The following is an 18,505-nucleotide window of genomic DNA, read 5'->3' on the forward strand; positions in this document are numbered from 1 at the left end:
TTATCATGGAAAAGAAATCCACCTGAGGATGTTCAAGCACTAGAAAAAACTCTGGAGAGAGTGGGATTGATGTTCTTTGAGCTCTTGAGTCATGTGTGGTTTAGTTCTGACTGATTTGGACCTCTAGAGGGACCTTCCCACTTACTCTGAAAACTCTGATTTCCACGGATTAAAGGCATTTTACCCATGATATCTTTGGATATCTGATTAAGTGTAGCTTTTTGGGATGGGATAATCTACTGCCTGCTGCTGACACACACCATTATCTCACAGTGGTGTGAGACTGGAATAGATGTGCAAGGTTTGCATGTTACACCCAGCTCCCTGAGCATGGAGACTGAAATAGTGCCAAGCATATGTTAATTTTCACTGAATATTAGATGAATTTGACAGCGTGTTTTAGTCATATGGCTCTGTGGAAACAGATGTACTTCTTCACTGGAGGAGTTTCTTTGGATTAAATAAATTTGAGAGCTTTTTCTTTGGTGTTACCACTTGTCTTTGTGCTGTCTGGCTTTGATTTCTATGTATGATCTCAGTGTACATGCAAAATAGGCACAGGAAATTGTGCATAAACTCTTAAAATAGAAAAATTATATAGTTTGGATGAATTCTGAACTTTACAACAGTGAGTGACAGCAGTTATAACTAAGGATAATACTCTGAATCTTGCAACAATATTGTCTTGAGACTTAAAAAAATCAATGGACTTGGTATTTTCCTTATATATTCTAGCTATATTCAAATATACTTGATTATTGAAATCCTTTCCATGAAGGTGGTTTTCATGAAGTTCTGATGCAAAAGTGAAAATAATTTCGTTTATTTATTACTTTAAATTGGAAGGTTTTTTTACTTTTGAAAGTTTTTGTTGCTGAGACCTCCCTGTGATTGTCATCAACTGGAATATTCTGCATTAATGCATTTTTATTTTGATCCTAGCTAAATTCTGAGAAATCCATGGAGCTGTAGCTAAGGTGTGAGCCTACTGCATTGAAACTAATGGAAGTGAGTCTTCAGTTGTCTACTGTGTTTAGAGCCTTCTTGCTTGCTTTTTGTTTGGGTTTTGGGTGTTTTTTTGGCTGATCTCAAGCATTCACCTCCCCTCCTCAACTCACCTCATTTTTAAAGCTTGATGAACACTTTCTCAGATCATTTCCATCAAATAAAGTGCATAAAAGCCCAAGGTACACAATTTCTAGTCACTCAACACTGATAAGCTGAAAATTACATAATTCTTTCTGGTGGATTTTTTTTTTTTTTTACATTATTTTTAGGGCTTTTACAGAAAGAATCTTCCAGTGTTCTGTTCCTACCTATTAATATTTCACACCAAAATGCACTTTCAGAGCTTTCTGGGCTGACACACACATCAGAATTATTTCATTGTTCTTCAAATGCAATGCACTCTCACACTGAAAGGAAATCCGAGTGTCTGCATTTAGGAATGTAAATTGTGAAAAAGGGCTTTAAATGCTTGTGGACAGCAGGATGGGCGATGAGGGTGGGCAGGACCACAGCTCTCTACTTTGTTGTATCCCCGTTTTCAAGGTCCCACAGCATCAGGGCTTTATCTCTGCAGGGTCACACTTAAATTTTGCAGGAGACTTTTGTCTTTCAGCAAGACTAGTTTGACACTCAGACTGTTCAGAAGTGCTTCTAATAGATTTCAGTTCCATTAAAAATCCCTTTTTGAGCAGTTCCAACATCACTAATTGCCAAAACATTGACATTTTGCACCAGCTTGTGTTCTTTCTCTTTGGTGTGTCCTTTAGTGTGTCATTGTAGGCTTGATGGAATGTCCTGTTACAACCTTAGGTAAATGGCTAAAAACTGCTCTCAGTAATTAATATTAAATTAAAAATGCCAGTGACTTGAGCAGCCAGATGGAAATATGCCATTCAACAGTATTTGCCATTCAAAATGAGTAAGAGTCACTGGAGCTGGGATCTTCTATGAAACTTGGTTTGTCTCCAGCAGTGCTCCTGCCTTCCTGAATGCAGCAGAAAGGAGCAACCAGAAAGTGTTGCCTGCACACAGAACTTGAGCAGATGTCACCACAGAAAAGTGTTCTTTAGGCCTTTCCAAGATTTGTAAAGACCCAAACCCCAAAGAAGTTGTGCTGTCTGTGCTTTTGTTGCCAAATTTGTATGCTACAGGACTTATCCCACCTACGATTTGGGTGGGACTCAGGTCTAGTTTGAGTAGTTTCATTGAACTTCCTTGCACTGAAGAGGACCTTCTGTGGCTCCTCATTTTACCATGCCTTCATATAACCCAAAATTAAGACAACAAATTGCCTGTATTATTATTATGGCAGATAATTCTCTGTATTTCTCCCCAGGTTTGGTGTGCTCATGCTCATTATGTTCAAGGTGCTTCTGAGGATGAGAAGTGCTCAAATGTTAGCTTATAGTTCCCATTCAGGTTATGAATCCGAAATCCCAACATAGAAAGGGTGAGGAGCCACACACAAACTATCCCTGTTCAAGGTGGGCTTCTGCAGCTTGGATAAAAAGGGGAGAAGTGGATTTTTGTACAAGCAATAAAGGGGTGCAGAAGGCAGGTCGTGCACAGCAAATGAAATTCTGTGTGCAGCAGCATCACTGCCAGTTTCCTGCTGAGAAACAGGAGCAGTGTTAACAGCTTGCAGGCAAAGCAAGAGAAATCCAGAGGGATTTTAGGGATAGAAATGTTCTTTGTGAATCTCCGTGTAACGCTTTGTTTGAGCTGCTGTAATTAGTAAGTTCTGGCTGTTCTACGACAGTGTTTGACATTTTGTTCTCTCTGGCAGTCCATGGGGAGAGTTGAGATGAGGGAATGGTCGTGATTAGCACTCAACAGAGTAAGTATTTGGTTTTTTGCCTATTTGATCCATCACACTTTGAACTATTCTGTGGAGCCTATGCTTTGAAACCCCACATACAAATCTCCAGTAAGACATTGCCTTGAAGCAGTGGGATAATAATTATAGAATCCTAGAATGGTTTGGGGTTGGAAGGGACCTTAAAGCTCATCTTCTTCCACCCTCTGCCATGGGCAGTGACACCTTCTACTAGATCAGGTTGTTACAGTGTGTGCTCAAAGCTTATCCAAAATAACCTTGGTCCTAAAAAGGGATTTCATGGTCAGTAATGGTGATCTCAATGCTGTCAGCCTGTGATGGTCTCTTTGGCATTAAAAATGTTGCTTGGTGTGGTGAACTGAGACTGACTTCCTTTTAAAAAGACACACAACCCCCCCATCCCCAAAATAAGCTCTGCAGGACAGTTAATATTTATTACACAGGAATATAGTGATAGGACAAGGGGAAGTGGCTTTAAAATGAGAGAAGAGACATTTAGATGAGATGATAACAAGAAATTCTTCCCCGGGAGGGTGGGCAGGCCCTGGCACAGGGTGCCCAGAGAAGCTGTGGCTGCCCCATCCTTGGAAGTGTTCCAGGCCAGATTGGACAGGGCTTGGAGTAACCTGGGACAGTGGAAGATGTCCCTGCCCATGGCAGGGCATGGAATGGGATGGGCTTTTAGGTCCCTTTCAACCCAAACCATTCTGGGATTGTGTGATATTGCATGATTTCACAGGTACCCTGTCAATGCTAACTTCACCATAAAACGCCCCTCTCAAGCTTTCACAGTTTCTGGGATAGAAAGTGATTTACTGCCAGCCACTGAATTAAATCCCACTGTAACTTTTTTTTCTGCACAGTGGGGGCTGCAGGGCTCAAATCCCTGTAGCTTTTCAGGCACCATTTTCCTTAAATATTCTCTCTGGCTTTATACTTCTTTTTAAACAAACATAAGGCTTATTCAGCTGCAGAACAATCTCTTCACTGCTCTCAATATAATGGAAAATATTTTTGTATACATGTGGGTTTTTTCCCTTCTTAGTAATTCAAGTGCTTGCTGCATTTTGACTCCTGCATAGATAACAAGGATTCTGATCCTGAGGATGACAGGTTTTATTTCCTTCACCAGAAAGACACGAAGCTCTTTGGCCAGGATCCATAACAACACCTTTTGGTTGTTCACAAATAGCTCTGTCTAGTCCAAACCCAGAGTTAAATAACTTCTGTGAATTGGGGGAGACAGGACATGCTCTGCAGTTTGGCAAGCTCTCACTGAAATCTCTGCTGGAGTCAGCCCAGATTTTGCTGGAATACAGTAAATATGAACATGTTCCTGTAGATCTGGAATACCTGTGTGTATGTTCTCAGACCAAGAATGCAGAAATCCTGGGAACTGTGAATTGTTGCCCCTGGAGGTGCTCTTGTCTTTGGAAAATATTATCTTTACCCTAAAAACTTCCAGAGAGCATTTTTGACTTCTGTTCGGGATACCAAATTTCATACTTGAGAACCATAAAGTGTCCCCAAAAATCTGACTCTTTTCCAGGTTTTCTCTACCTAAGAGGACCAGGCAGAAGAGTTTGTTCCTCAACTGTGCCTTAGCATTTCTAAAGGAATAACTGAGCTCTCCATTTATGTACTGAGTAGTTACTTTCCTTGAGAGTTGCCAGCCAGGCAGGTTTCACAGGTCAGTGATTAAAGGACTATCTGCAGCTATAAACCACAGTAAAGATTCATGTTCAGTACTTCAGGAATGTTGCTGCATGACCATAGTTGCTGCTGTCCATGAAAACTCTGCTTTAGGGAAATAGGGGTGACAGAAAACACATAGGAGCTATTTAGCTCATTCTCAGGTTTATCTGCAAGTCCTTGATTCCTGTTTTCTTCCTGTTCCTTAGGAGCACTGGATCACTGGATGTGTTCTGTCTTTGGGCTCAACACACACATTTTAGGGAGCTGTTGGATGCTGCCATATGGGGTGCAACCCTTAAGTGATAATTCGTGAAAATGCAGATGTATACGTCAAGGTAATGTGAGATTTAAGACAAATGAACCTACCTTCCATCACAGAAGGAAAGGTGACACTGAATCTTAAAATCCTGTAATGATTTAGCTTTGAAGGGACCTCGAAGCTCAAATTTTCCACCCCCTTCCATGGAGAGGGACCCTTCCACTATCCCAGGTTGCTCCAAGCCCCATCCAACCTGGCCTAATTTTGGTCCAAACTGGGTGATTAAAAGGCAGTAGAAGGTCCTCTAGCAGCAAATGGGACAGCACTTCTTTCTGCAAGGAAGGTGGCCTGGGAACAATCCATCTCTCCAAGGAGTCACTTTATATCACAGCAGAAGAAATTGCTTTTACCTGAGTGAAAAGCCTGAAGTCAAAGGCAGGAGAAAACCAGATTACTCCATGCTGAGCATCAAACCAAAAATTAAGGAGCTGAGTCTGACTTTTGTTGAGTAAAAACACTTTTTAAATCCTCTATTGCACTCAACAGTGCTTCAACAACCTCGTAGTAAATTAGATTAATAGGTGTTCATTTTACAGCTGCTTCATTATCTTCTGCTACATTAAAATCTAATTACTTATTCCTGGTTTTTTTTTTACGTCTGGCTTTTTACTGGTGCTGTTGGTGTCACGAACGATCAGCAGCGTTCTCTGTTCCTGCAGTCCGTGGGCAGCAGGTGGGACAACATCTCTCTTAGAAACAACCTGCAGCTGCTATTCCCTGCACCCTGCTGCAATTAAGCCTTCATTAGGAACTGGTGAATAATTCTGCTCTTCCCCGCTCCTGGCCTTGATCCCTCCCTCCTTTAAAAGGAAGGCATGACACAGATAAAGGTGGGGCTTTGCCAGCTCGAGTATTTCAAAGCCTTCCTCTTGGAGTCATGATTGCAGAAAGAGTCCTGGGGCGTATTCTGGAGACTTTGGTAAGTCTGTGCTGCTGATTCAGTGTTGGTTTTTCTCTCCTTAAGAGAATATACATTGAATTTGCTGAAATTGTGGGTGCAGCTGGAGTTATGTGACATTCTTTGCTGTTGGAGTGGTTTCACATAAAGCCAGTGTTGGGAATTGTTAATGTAAATAGTGGTTATGTTTATCTGGAAGCTTCCTGAGAATGGAGCTGGGCTTGCTTTTTTACTTGCAGGCAAGTTTCTAAAAGCCTCTTAATTTGTCTCTTTAGAACTAGATGCCTTTTTTTTTTTCCTTAAGTCAGCTCAAGCTGAAGATTTCCTTGGATGTGGCTCCTTGAATTGCTGTGGAACTTAGAGTCTTCCACTTTAGAGGATTATTTTGGAATTTATCCAATGGTTGTTCTCAATGTGTTGCTTCAATGCATTGAGTATCTTATGTATTTAATGGATTGGAAATGTGAGAGAAAAAGAATAGTTTGCCAGTGGACTGCAGCTGTGCCACATCTTTTAAAATATGTATAACTGCTGTGTTATCTCCAACACTCATGGAGTTAATGAGCATTGCTCACTGGTATCAGCTAAACACTGTGCTATCAATGAGGCTTTTCAGAATTTAAAATTAAATATCGGGTTTTCTTTGTGCTCTCATGAACTTTTTTCAGTTTGTTTGCTGCAAGGCAAACTTGAAATCCTGTAGCATTTGGAATTAATAATGTAATGCCCTTGTTTCCTTTTAATCTTCTCTCTGTGCAGTTATGTCCATAGTCACTTTTCTGGTGTTAAACTTTATTAAACAAATCAACAAAGAGAGTAAAATTGTCAATATATAAGTTGCAGAGATCCAGACCTAAGTGTAATTTCCTTCAGTGGGGCTTTTATCTTGAATTACAGATTTAAAACCATCTTTACACTGAACATTAAATCATATGAAATATTAAGAATTGCTTTCTGGATTATTAGGAAATACATCTCCCAGTGCAGAGTTGCCTGTGTCCTTAAACCTCAGAATTCCATCCTTATCAGCTGTAAAGTTGTAGTTTCATGAGTTTCTTGCTGCCTGTGACTATCAAGGTGTTTTTTCATGTCTCTGTGATGTGTGCCACCTCTGAGCCTCTCTGTATTTTGTGTACAGCTTTCCTCTGTTCCTTAGTGTTCTATTTGAGAAGCCTGTCTTGTCAGAGATAACATTTTTGGAATAAACATTCCCACATTATCAGTTACTTTTGCTGAGCAGGTTTGGGTCGCTTATTCTCTGTCAGTTGGGTTTTCCTCTTCGGTCACTTTGGAGTCACTGCTGAAGAGATCACACAACAAAGGGCTTCAGAGGAAAGGGGGTAGTAGTTGTTGTGCCTCTGGGCTGACAATCCCAAATAGCTGTGGTGGGGCTCTGTGGAAGGTGACTCCACCACTGCTCTGGGCAACCTCTTCATTCTGATGCCTGACACCCCCTTTCAGCGATGAAATTTTTCCTAATATTCAACCTAAAGCTCCCCTGGCCCAGCCTGTCCCTGTTCCCTGGGAGCACAGCCTGACCCCCCTGGCTGTCCCCTCCTGGCAGGGAGTTGTGCAGAGCCAGAAGGGCCCCCTGAGCCTCCTTTTCTCCAGGCTGAGCCCCTTTCCCAGCTCCCTCAGCCCCTCCTGGTGCTCCATTCCCTTCCCTGGACATGCTCCAGCCCCTCGGTGTCCCTCTGGCCGGAGGAGCCTCAGCAGGGCCAGCCGGGGCTGTGTCACACCATGGCCGGCACAGCCCAGGGGCTATCGGCCTCTTGTTCCCCTGGGCTCACATTCAGCCCTGTCACCAACACTGCCAGAGCCTTTCCCAGCTTTCCAACTGCTCTTCCCTGAGCCTGCAGTGTTCCACGGGGTTGTTGTGACCCAAGGACCAGACCTGCCCTGTGGATCCGGGCTGTGCAGATCCCTGTGTGGAGCCTTCCTGCCCTCCAGCAGATCCAAATCCCATCAGCTTGGTGTCTGCAACTTCCTGAGGGTGCCCTGGATCCCCTCATCCCAATTGCTGATGAAGATAAAAATGTTAAACAGGACTGGGCCCAGTACTGAGCTCTGGGGAACAGCAGTGGTGACTGGCCACCAGCTGGATTTCATTTTATCCCCCTTTTTCTGGGCCTACCCTTTCAGCCATTCACTTTCCTTTTTTTTTTTTTTTTTTTTTTTTCTTTTCTTGGGTTGAAATCATTCCTATTCTGTGCAGGAGCTGGGATGGAGGGAGAGGCCTTTTTTTTCCTGTGCTCTTCCATCATTTATCAGTGATAGAGTGACACAGATCCCCAGGCGTGCTGCAGAATTTGGGGGAAGTAGCTGAGGGCTTCTGCCACGCACAGTAAACAACAGTGAGTCAATCATGCTCCCCCTCAACACAAAATGTTTTTCAAAGGATTTTTAAAATAACTATAACACTCAAATATACATGTCTTTGTGGAATCTTGCCTTTTCCTACTGCTTTGGGGGCTTGCTCACATCACATTCTATCATTCTGTTTACAACTGCACCTTCCCACTGCCTGTGGCATTCCTACTGTGTTGAGTGCCCCAAGGAGATTTTCACACTTACTGGTTCTTGGCTCTCAGGAGTTCTGTGTTTACAGGATGATGCTTCAGTGTTGCTGTGCCTGGGAGGGGTGCTTTGTGTGCCCTGCAGTGGCAGTGTCACCCCAGAGGCAAACCCAGAGCACACAGCCAGGGAAAAGGCCGGAGAGAAAACAGTGGTGGAAGCACAAGTAGGCTGTGAGCTCCCCATGTTCACTGGCTGACAGCTTTTCTCTCAGGAAAAGACCTTTTCCAGTATTATTCACAGAGTAGCATGAAGGGAATTGAGATATTTTCATTAGAATAAATATGGTTTTGTTCTGTGCTTTGCTGCAAGTGCAGTGATGCTCCTTCAAAGACAGCAACTTCAACACAGGGATCTGCTTGAGAGGGCAATTGAAATGTGTTTGCTTCTACAGATCACTTCCTAACTTTTGGATCCAATATCCTTTAAATCCACTTACTCTTATGTTGACTGTCCTTGTTCCAGGAGTGAAATCAGTGGTGGGTGCTGCTCCTCTGAGCACCTGGGATCCTGCTGGGCCAACTGCTTTAACACTGCAGTTTTTCCTCTATGCCTCAAATGCTGCTTCTTAAGATCCCCTTCTAATTTGTAAATACACTGGATTAAAGACTGTTCATGTGTATTAGCATGTCCTGAGCTTGCTCATCAGAGACAAGAGTTAAAATATGGGAATGAATTGAATGGGATGGAATATAAGGTATGTTCCTTTCTGCAAAGATATTGAGTTGGAGTTATTTTGGAGAGGGGAAAGATAAAGCCTCTTTGTGGTATGAAATAACACATTTTTTATTTTTTTTCTGAATTTGTCTCACATTTTAGGAATAATGCCCTTCCTAATTTTTCTGGATTCAAATAACCTCTTCCTTGTCTTGCCAGGGTGCAAAGTGCCCTTGGTGTTGTCTAGTGCTCCTCCATCTCCCCTTCTATCGTGCTTTTCCAGGTTTCCATGGGCAGCATGAGGCACCGAAGAAATGGCAATTTTGAGAGTTCCAGACTCCTCTATTCCAGCATGTCTCGCAGCATAGACGTGGCTTGCAGCGATGCTGTGAGTACCTGCTACGTGCTGGGTCTTGGGAGGGGGCCACCGTGGTGCTGGATTCCGACAAGTCAGGAGCAGGATGATGGATCTGTCACTTTCCCCTTTCTGGAGAAATCTTCCTGACCAGTCACCTTCAAGCAGCAGGTGACATGGTGGAACTCTAAGGGGGTATTGCTCTTCCTTTTGAACTCTGTAGCTCTTCTATTGTGCTTTCTTCATCACTTCTGGTTTTAAACCCTTTTCCACGCTGCAGCAAGAGACAAATTTGTCCGTATAAAGAACCACCCCAAGCTCTTCTTGCAGCTTGATGGCCAGGGCAGCCAACATAGTTATGTTAAACATCCTTTCATGCCTGAAAGATTTGCTGATCCCAGCAACTGTGTGGCAGATTCCCTGCTCCTGATGGGTTTGCAGAAGGCCTTAAGGGCCAATTCTTAGGACTTTAAGCAGGTGCTTCCCCTTCCTTTTATTTTTTTTGTTTTGCCCGGTTGTGATTTTTAGTGGTTGAATGTGTTCCCTTCCATTTTCCTTGTTTTGGATATAATGCTTTTCTGTTATAATTTTTATAATGGATAATATTAATAATATATTATATGTAATATTTTATAATTTTATAAATTGATAGTATTCTATACATTTTAATACTTATATTTTAAATATTTATATTTTAATATTTAAGTATACAATATTATAAATATCATATAATACTATAAATAAAATATATAATATTATAATATAATTTTTTTTTACTTGGAATAACTACTTCTACCTGCTGTTTAACCACAAGTGTTGTGTCAAATGGGTAAATTAAACTATAGCTGCATGTCTTCCCTTTGTGTCCCGAGTGAAATCTTGCCCTGCAAATCTAAGCTGTGCTTGAAAGCAAACAAAACCCCCCAGTCCTTTATCAGTGAGTGAGAATTTCTCTGTTAGCTGGAAGAGGCAGATCAGGGATGAATTTGCATTCCCCGAGTGTGAAAGCTTCTCCAGGGAGTTTCAAGGTTAATAGGAGAGTTAATGGTTAAACAAGCTTTGCATTCCACTGAGCTCCCATAAAGGAGGACTTGAAGTTGTTCTGAACTCCTGCTGGGGTCTTTGTGTGTTGAATTAAAACAGCCCCTACCCTAAAGAACCTCCCTGTCTTCCCTGTTTTTAATATTAGGGTTTCTTTAGCATTGGGAAGGTTTGCCACAGTGTTTTTAAGCAGTATCTGTGTTCACACTGACTGTGCTGTTACTGAGATCTCTTCCATTTCGTGAGTTATCAGAAATAAACTTCTAAAAAATATTTTCCAGGATTTGGCCAACTTCATCCAAGAAAACTTTAAGAAGAGAGAATGTGTCTTTTTTACAAAGGACACCAAGTCAATGTAAGGAGATACTTTCCTCTTGTTTTTCAAGAATGGGGGGCTGGTAGATGAGGGGATTTCTATCTGCAAAGGCAGAGAGTCGAGTTTTGGGATTTTTTGTTCAGAGTCTGGATCTAGCAGTACAATCTCCCCTTGTTAGAGTTATTCCACAAGTAACTCGATGCAAAACTGATCTGATCTTCCAGCAGCTCTGTCACAGGGTTTAATATCAAATTAGGATTTGAGGCAATATATAGGTGCTTTGATGCAGCACTGGCATTGATGTATATGACAAGCTATGTATCAGAGGTTTGCATAAGTTAAATTTTCCTTTTAAGCCCAAATCACAAGTTTCATGCACAGGCCTTACACAGGCACTAGGTTTTGCTCAGGCTGATGTTCTCTTAAGACAGGATATTAAACTGGCTCCATTTTCAGGCACAAGTACCAGTGCAGTGCTAGTTTGAGGACCATAACATTGCTTTGTGGTTTTTTTGGTTTTTTTTAGTCTCAGGAGAAAAGTGATCAAACTGATGCAGCTGCAGAAATCCTAATATTGAGCTCTGAGGGCTCTCTGACACCACTCTTCTCTGAAGCTGGGAGGAAAAATGCCTCAGAGAGAGGGAGGGAAATTGGTCTCATTTCACAAGGTCTCACTTAGGGTCCTCCTCTGCCACCAAAAATGGGATGTCTGGCAAGGCACCAACAAAGTATGGAGGAGCTGGTTCTCATCAGCTTCACTTCCTGCAAGCCCTCTGGGAGAGCACTGCAGAACTTGCTGGCTTACTTTTGTCTAGATATTTTTATGGCAAGATGGTTTCATTTGCAAGGTACAGCAGAGGAGAAGAAACCTTTCTAAAGGAGTCAAGCAATTAATTACCCCTTCTGTGTCCTCTGAGGAAGCAGAAATGTGGGCTATAGAGAGGACCTTTAAAATCAAGTCAGCCCAGTACCACTACTAAATCAAGTTCTCAAGTGCCACATCCACCTGATTTTGGAATACTTCTAAAGATGGTGACTCCACCACGACCCTGGGCAGCCTGTACCAATGCCTGACAGCCCTTTCCATGATTTTTGTTTTTTCCTGATGTACAATCTGAACATCCCCTAGCACAACTTGAGGCCTTTTCCTCTTGTCCTGTCACTTGTTACCAGGGAGAGGAGGTGCAGTGAACTCGTCCTGTGTGGTTAAGAGCACAAAAAGGGGAAGAAACCCCTCAGCACAGCCTGGTTCCCGAGCTATGTTCCACTTCCCAGTGCTGGGAGGAAGCAGGATCTGCTTTGTCAGGTGGCAAATCCCAGTAGGGTCCCACACACAGCTGGTTCTGTAGCTCCACCTGCTGCTTTCCTTGCTGTCAGAGCTCGCTTTTCAGTGCTCAGGATTCCTCAGGGGTCTCGTGTCTATTCACTCTTCTTTCAGGGGTAACTTGTGTAAATGTGGATACCCTGAAAATCAGCACATAGAGGGCACCCAGGTTAACACCACTGAAAAATGGAACTACAAGAAGCACACCAAGGAGCTTCCTACTGATGCCTTTGGGGACATTCAGTTTGAAAACTTGGGAAAAAGAGGAAAGGTAGGTGGAAATATTAAGGATATTAATGAGGCCCCTGTTGAGTACCAGTGGGAGGTCCTCAAAAGCAGAGAAGGTGAAATGGATGTTATTCCAGTGGCAGGAGATATGCTTTGTTATCTATTTTCAGGGCTTGAGAAACAAGCTTGTGTCCCTTGTAGCCCAATTCCCTCTGTGTTACTTGTTGTTTAGGCTGGTGATGGGAGTGAAAAGAGATTATCTCTTTCCAGGCATGGCAGGAGTGTGGGTGAACGAGGGTGATATTCAGGTATTATTTTATATCTGTATAGACCAGCTTGCTCAGGCCTACAACCAATTGAATGTTGTGTATTTCCCAGGGCGGAGATGCAGCAATGAGATTAAGTTCTGGAGGGATGTAAGTAAGGTAGATATCTGTGGAACTTCAAAAGTTTTTTTTCCTACTCGTTATTTTTTTTCCTTGTGTCTTTGCTTGGAGTGGGGACAGTGGAGGCGTGTGGGAAGAAGAAAATAGCTGCTGTTTCTGGTGATTTATACTGATGCTTGTGAGGAGTCACATGTGGCTGAGCTCATCTGCTTCCTCTCAATGGCTGATAACACCAGTGCAGGTTGCTTGGGACAATCAAATGAGGAAAATCAGAGCCCGATATGTAAATTAATTTGGTTTGTTTTATGCAAAGTAGCAGAAATAAGAGGCATTTGAGTGGGAAATGAGACCAAAAGTTTCAAATCACACTTAAACAGATCTGTGTACTTCACGTATTTTTTGATATGCACATTTTACCTTTGTGCTACTTTGTAAGCTGCTGTGTGACTGTACTGGAACAAAAAGTGCTTTGCTCCGTTGCAATATTTCAGACTTCTCAAATGTTAAATATTCTTTCCTCGGGTTGTGTCTTCCCCACTTCCAGCTTTGAAAATGAGTTCATGTGCCCTCAGTTGTTTCATGTGGACTCTCAAGGCCACTGTGCATATTTCAGAGCATACTTTGTTCAAACACTACATATAAGTCTCCCAGTCCATCCCATTGGACTGTTGGCTGGAATTATATCTCAATTCCCTGTTCTTATTCCCTACACAGCAAGGCACCTGCTGCTCCTGAAGATTGCCAAGTATTTGCTGTTGATGTGCAGCAGGAAGGACTTCAAACTCAGGGTGACCTAAGAATTGCTGTCAATTATCAGTGAGGGATGGGAAGTTATACCCTGCACTGTGCTTTTCAGGACAGACGAGTCCTAAAAAGTTCTGTGCGAATGGAGATGTGAACAGACCCAGAACAAGGTTTGAGGACAGGCTGGGAGAGCTGGGGGTGCTCACCTGGAGAAGAGAAGGCTTCAGGAAGACCTCAGAGCCCCTTCCGGTGCCTAAAGGGCCTCCAGGAGAGCTGGAGTGGGACTTGGGACAAGGGATGGAGTGGCAGGACAAGGGGGAGTGGCTTCCCACTGCCACAGGGCAGGGTTAGTTGGGATATTGGGCAGGAATTGTTCCCTGTGAGGGTGGGCAGGCCCTGGATCCCTGGAAGTGTCCAAGGCCAGGTTGGATGGGGCTTGGAGCACCCTGGGATAGTGGAAGGTGCTTATAGCAGGGATGGGACTAAATGAGCTTTCAACTCCCTTCCAGCCCAAACCGCTCTGGGATTCTATAAAATCTCATCCTCTGTAAGTCCAGCTTTTGAGCTCTTCGTTTCTGCTGCGCTGCTCAGACCCCGTAACATCCATTAAATATGCATTAAAAATGCATTTAATGTTCTGGGAGCCCAAACCCCAAAAAGGCTTCCCTGAACCACGGCCGTGCTCTGGGAGCAGCATCCAGGAGATGGCACCATTGTACTTCGGAGGAGGGAAGTGCTGAGCCGAGGAGCTCACATGCTGGAGTGGAGCTGACAGGTTTGCTGTGGGCAGGGCTGCCCAGCTAATTTTCCTCATCTCCTATAGGGGATCCTCTCCAGTAAAACACCCAAAGCTTCATGCTGCTGAAGCTCCTTAGGGCAGCAGCTGTGGGAGTCCCTTAGCTCTCCTGTGTAGCTGCTGGAGCCTGCTCAGCACCCTCTGTGATGCCCTAAATGCTTTTAACTCCTTCTGGGAGCCTGTCCTGGAACACATGAATGTTTTTATTCAAGTTCAGTGTCTCTTAGGTGGGGACATTTCCTCCTCCTCAAAGGAATCCTTTCATTTTGCTCTCCTGCAAATACTGGGCAATCAAAGCAAAATCCTTTGTGATTCAGGTCCCAGCTACTGCTTTTCATCTCTTGATTTGGCTTGTGCAGCCATGAATGTCTTCCGAAAGTGATGGAAGTGTGAAGAGGCTTTTGAAAAGCAAAGTAAGACAAGGCCAGAGAAGCTTTTATGTAAATGGAGACATGTTGAGTCCGCCTGAAGCCAGATTATCTCTCTTGGTGCTTTCTGGCATCTTTGTAGAGCGTTCAAGCTTTACTACAAACTTGATGTATTTGTTTTGTGTTACACCTGAAGCACTGGAATGGGGATGTGTTGTGATAGGGACACCACTCTCATGGAGCCTGGAATTTATTTGAATAATGTCATCAAAATACAGCTGTTGTTATTATTGGCTCACCTGCAAGGATGCTGCCACTGATTGATAATCTAAGCTTTAAATAGCACTGTTGGAGTTCGTTGCTGTAGTGGTGCTGTGTTCATCCTTGCAGAGTTCCTCTGAAGCTCGAGGTCACTGCTCTTGCCTCCTCTAGAGGAAGGTGGGTTGGGTGCCTGGTTGTAGGGGAAGGATAAGAGGTGTTTCAGAGGAAGAAACAGGGATTTCATCATCACCTTGCCTTTCATCTGTTGGATGTTGGAACAACGCTGTGCAGCAGAGAGGAAAATGCAATCCCTGGGTTTTTCACAACCTCCTTGATTTATCCCCTGCTATGTTTGTTCCAAATTTTCTCTCCCCCAAGTACATCCGCCTGTCGTGTGACACAGACTCGGAGACGCTCTACGATCTCATGACCCAGCACTGGCACCTGAAAACCCCAAACCTCGTCATCTCCGTCACCGGCGGCGCCAAGAACTTCGCGCTCAAGCCCCGCATGCGCAAGATATTCAGCAGGCTGATCTACATCGCCCAGTCCAAGGGTAAACACCTGCTTCTGTGCCTCTGCTACTTCATTGCTGCACAACAGGGCTGCAGAGGTAGCAGCTCAAAGGCTCTGTGGGGAAGCAGAGTGTTCCTTTTGCTCATGCTTGGCTGCTGCACTTGGGACATGTGTGACATTAATGGTTTGGAAGTAACAGGATTGGGATTTAGTCAGGTAAAAGTAGCCTGTGCTAACACAGGATGAATTGTGTAGCATCTCTTATGTGCTTAACTGAAGAAACCCCCAAGGTCACAAAGAGGGTCTGGGTTATGTCTTTAATGCCGTGGGAGGGTGGGTGTTTGGCTCTGTTCTGACTGGGTGTTGTTCCAGGAGCTTGGATTTTCACTGGGGGGACGCACTACGGGCTGATGAAGTATATTGGGGAGGTGGTCAGAGACAACACCATCAGTCGCAGCTCCGAGGAGAACGTGGTGGCCATCGGCATCGCGGCCTGGGGCATGATCTCCAACCGGGAAACCCTCATCCGCACGGCCGACAGTGATGTAAGAACAAACGGGATCATTCATGAGGTTAAGGCTGAAAAACTTGGACTTCTGAGATTGTCAGGTCCAGGTTTCAGCCAGCACTACCACCATGTATTAAACCACGTCCTCAAGTGATATGTGGGTGGGTTGGTGGGGAGGGAAAGAGGAGGCTCGGCCTCAAAATGTCAGGAGCTCTCTTCCCAGAACAGGAGGAAAGTAAAATGTTCTCACACCCAAGTTAGTCACACACATCAGGCCTGGTGAGGAGGATTTCAGCTGTGCCAGATTTTGGCATGTCTGTGTGAGTTCAGCTGCTCTAACTCCATGTCTGGCACTGCTTTAGGGAATAACCACTCCCATGGTTATTTTACCTCTGAAATCGCCCTGCACTCTCCCACAGTAGGGATTCCCATGAGCTAAGGCACGTGGTACCTGCTGCTGCTGTTTAGGATCTTCATTTACACTGCCATCCAACCTGTCAGATGCCCTGGGATCGCCCCCCTTGTCTTTTGTCCACTCAGCATGATAGAACACTTCTAAAAAACTGTCCCACCACATAAATGAGGTGGGTGTGTCCTTGCCCTTGAATCTCTGTCAAGCGCGGTGCTGGTACCCTAGGGGAGCTTCCTGGCCCACTACATCATGGATGACCTGAAGAGAGACCCCCTGTACTGCCTGGACAACAACCACACCCATCTCCTGCTCGTTGATAATGGCACCCACGGGCACCCCACGACAGAGGCCAAGGTGCGGACCCAGCTGGAGAAGTACATTTCGGAGCGGGTCATCCCAGGTATCCTCCTTCCCATGTCTGTGCCTGCTTTGGGGCTGTTCCACAGTGATTTTCTTTGAATAAGAAAGTAGTGGCAGCATCCTGTGGCTGCTGAGCTGGAAGGGATCATGTTTGTTAACCACAGTGCATCTGAAAGTCAGGAGCAACCTGCCCTCTCCAGAACAACACCTTTCCCTGTCTTCCTTTCTGTACAGCCTTTGTGTCAAAAATTCTTCATTTCAGCCACACAGCCCTTCTCTCCCTTCCTTTTGGAAGCTTCTATATACATCCCACCTGTCACTGAATTCCAGGTAGCTGGAGCACAATTACACAGGAGCTGAAATTAGGCTTTTACCAAAATGTTTATTTATGAGGGTGACTGAGCTGCCTGCAACCTGCCAGCTAAATAATCTTTCACCCACTTCTTTACCAAAGCAAAAAAAGAAAAGAAATCACAGACCTTAGCAGGAAATACTTAAAAAGCTTTTGGGCATGTTGTTGTTTGGGTTTGTTTGTGGTTTTTGTTGGTTTTTTTTTTTTTTTTTTTTTGCAGTGTCTCTCAGGCACCAGCTCCTAGAGTTACAGAATTCTTACCTTTATTTTACGATTGAAAATGTGAACTCGGAGGTTCTGTACCTTGTGTTTGTGATAAGAACCTTTCACTGAGACTCAAAATGGTCAAAGGAGCGGGTAAATACAATAAAAGTCTGTTTTAAGGACTTCAGAGATAGCAAAAATTAGGATTTCTAGAAGGGAAAAGCTGTTGAAGGGTGTCTCAAGTCAGCTATGCAGAATGTTGGGCAAAACTGAGATTTCATTAAAAACAGCTGTTGGTAACTGGTAAAATCAGCAGCCAACTAGTATCTGCATGAATGGCTTAGAAATTCTTTCACTGCACTCAGGAATAATAAGTTCTTCAAGTTGCATTAATTGATTTAATATTTTTCCTTCTTTTTTCTTATTGTATTTCATATTTCACAGAATCTAATTACGGTGGGAAGATCCCAATTGTGTGTTTTGCCCAAGGTGGTGGGAAGGAGACTTTGAAAGTAAGTTAATTTCTTTTATTTGTTTCCAGGAATTACAATAGGGGCATTGCTCTAATATTGAGGACTGATTACTCCAAAAGAGACTTGATGAAGTAGACAGAGCTGTTATTTACAGAAACTTGCCTAGCACTTGCTGCAGAAGGACCTTGTTTGCAATTTAAGCCTAAGAAGTTTGTTTCTGTGCAAGGTTTCTGCCTTGGGCTGACATCCTGGAAAAGTCCTGTCCCTGTCTGGGACAGTTCAGTTGTCTCAGTTCTTCCACATCACAGAATGTGAAGGGACACCTAAAGACCACTCAGTTTCCATCCCCTGCTGTGGTTAGGGACACCTTTCCCAGATTGCTCCAAGCCTCATCACAGCAGTCAATGATTTTCTCCTAATGTAAATAAAAATTTCTCCTCTTGGAGTTTAAAACCATACCCCCTTGTCCCATCACTATCTGCCCATGTAAAAAGTTGCTCTCTTTCTTATAAGCCCATTTGAGTACTGAAAGGCCACATTTTAAATCTAGTTTAGCTCTAGACCTGGTTTAAATCTTAGCAGCTGAGCAGGGTAAGAGGGCCTTGCTGACTCTAACCCTTCTCAGCTGACATGGGGAAGGATGAGGCATCATCTTCAAACAGCTGACAGGCAGGAGGAGGATGAAGAAAAGTTTCTTGAAACAGGATGTGTAAGTGACACTGAGGGAAGAAAGGGAGATGGAGATGGCTTCTGAATCTCTCCCAGGGTTGTTACTTGCCCATTCACCCTGCCAGAGCGAAGATGAGTGGCCTGAGGGAGCAAAGGGACCTGACCTAGGATTGTCGAAGTGAGGGGATGTGGAGTCAGGCTGTG

General features: G+C 43.9%; 1 protein-coding gene across 9 annotated transcripts in view; it reads left to right on the forward strand.

Annotated features, from left to right (window-relative positions):
• TRPM8 (transient receptor potential cation channel subfamily M member 8) overlaps positions 1–18,505 on the forward strand; it is a 77,844-nt gene that overhangs the window by 36,423 nt on the left and 22,916 nt on the right. For 4 of the 9 annotated variants that reach the window (XR_015773068.1, XM_088058691.1, XM_088058696.1 and 1 more), the window contains 11 exons: positions 943–1,008; positions 2,795–2,845; positions 4,747–4,875; positions 5,501–5,778; positions 9,272–9,376; positions 10,666–10,739; positions 12,139–12,295; positions 15,186–15,363; positions 15,696–15,868; positions 16,469–16,643; positions 17,604–17,671. Coding sequence is in view for 8 of the 9 variants with exons in the window: in XM_088058691.1 (XP_087914817.1) it covers positions 5,737–5,778; positions 9,272–9,376; positions 10,666–10,739; positions 12,139–12,295; positions 15,186–15,363; positions 15,696–15,868; positions 16,469–16,643; positions 17,604–17,671 (972 nt within the window). In the remaining variant the exon portion in view is untranslated. Of the gene's footprint in view, positions 1–942; positions 1,009–2,794; positions 2,846–4,746; positions 4,876–5,497; positions 5,779–9,271; positions 9,377–10,665; positions 10,740–12,138; positions 12,296–12,630; positions 12,669–15,185; positions 15,364–15,695; positions 15,869–16,468; positions 16,644–17,175; positions 17,313–17,603; positions 17,672–18,505 lie in introns of those variants that run through there. The other 5 variants (XM_088058693.1, XM_088058695.1, XM_088058692.1 and 2 more) reach the window with 4 other exon arrangements.

Source organism: Pseudopodoces humilis, chromosome 8, assembly GCF_049639895.1.
Source record: "Pseudopodoces humilis isolate 2021_Gansu_Grassland_sample_001 chromosome 8, ASM4963989v1, whole genome shotgun sequence".
In the NCBI taxonomy this organism is placed as follows: domain Eukaryota; kingdom Metazoa; phylum Chordata; class Aves; order Passeriformes; family Paridae; genus Pseudopodoces; species Pseudopodoces humilis.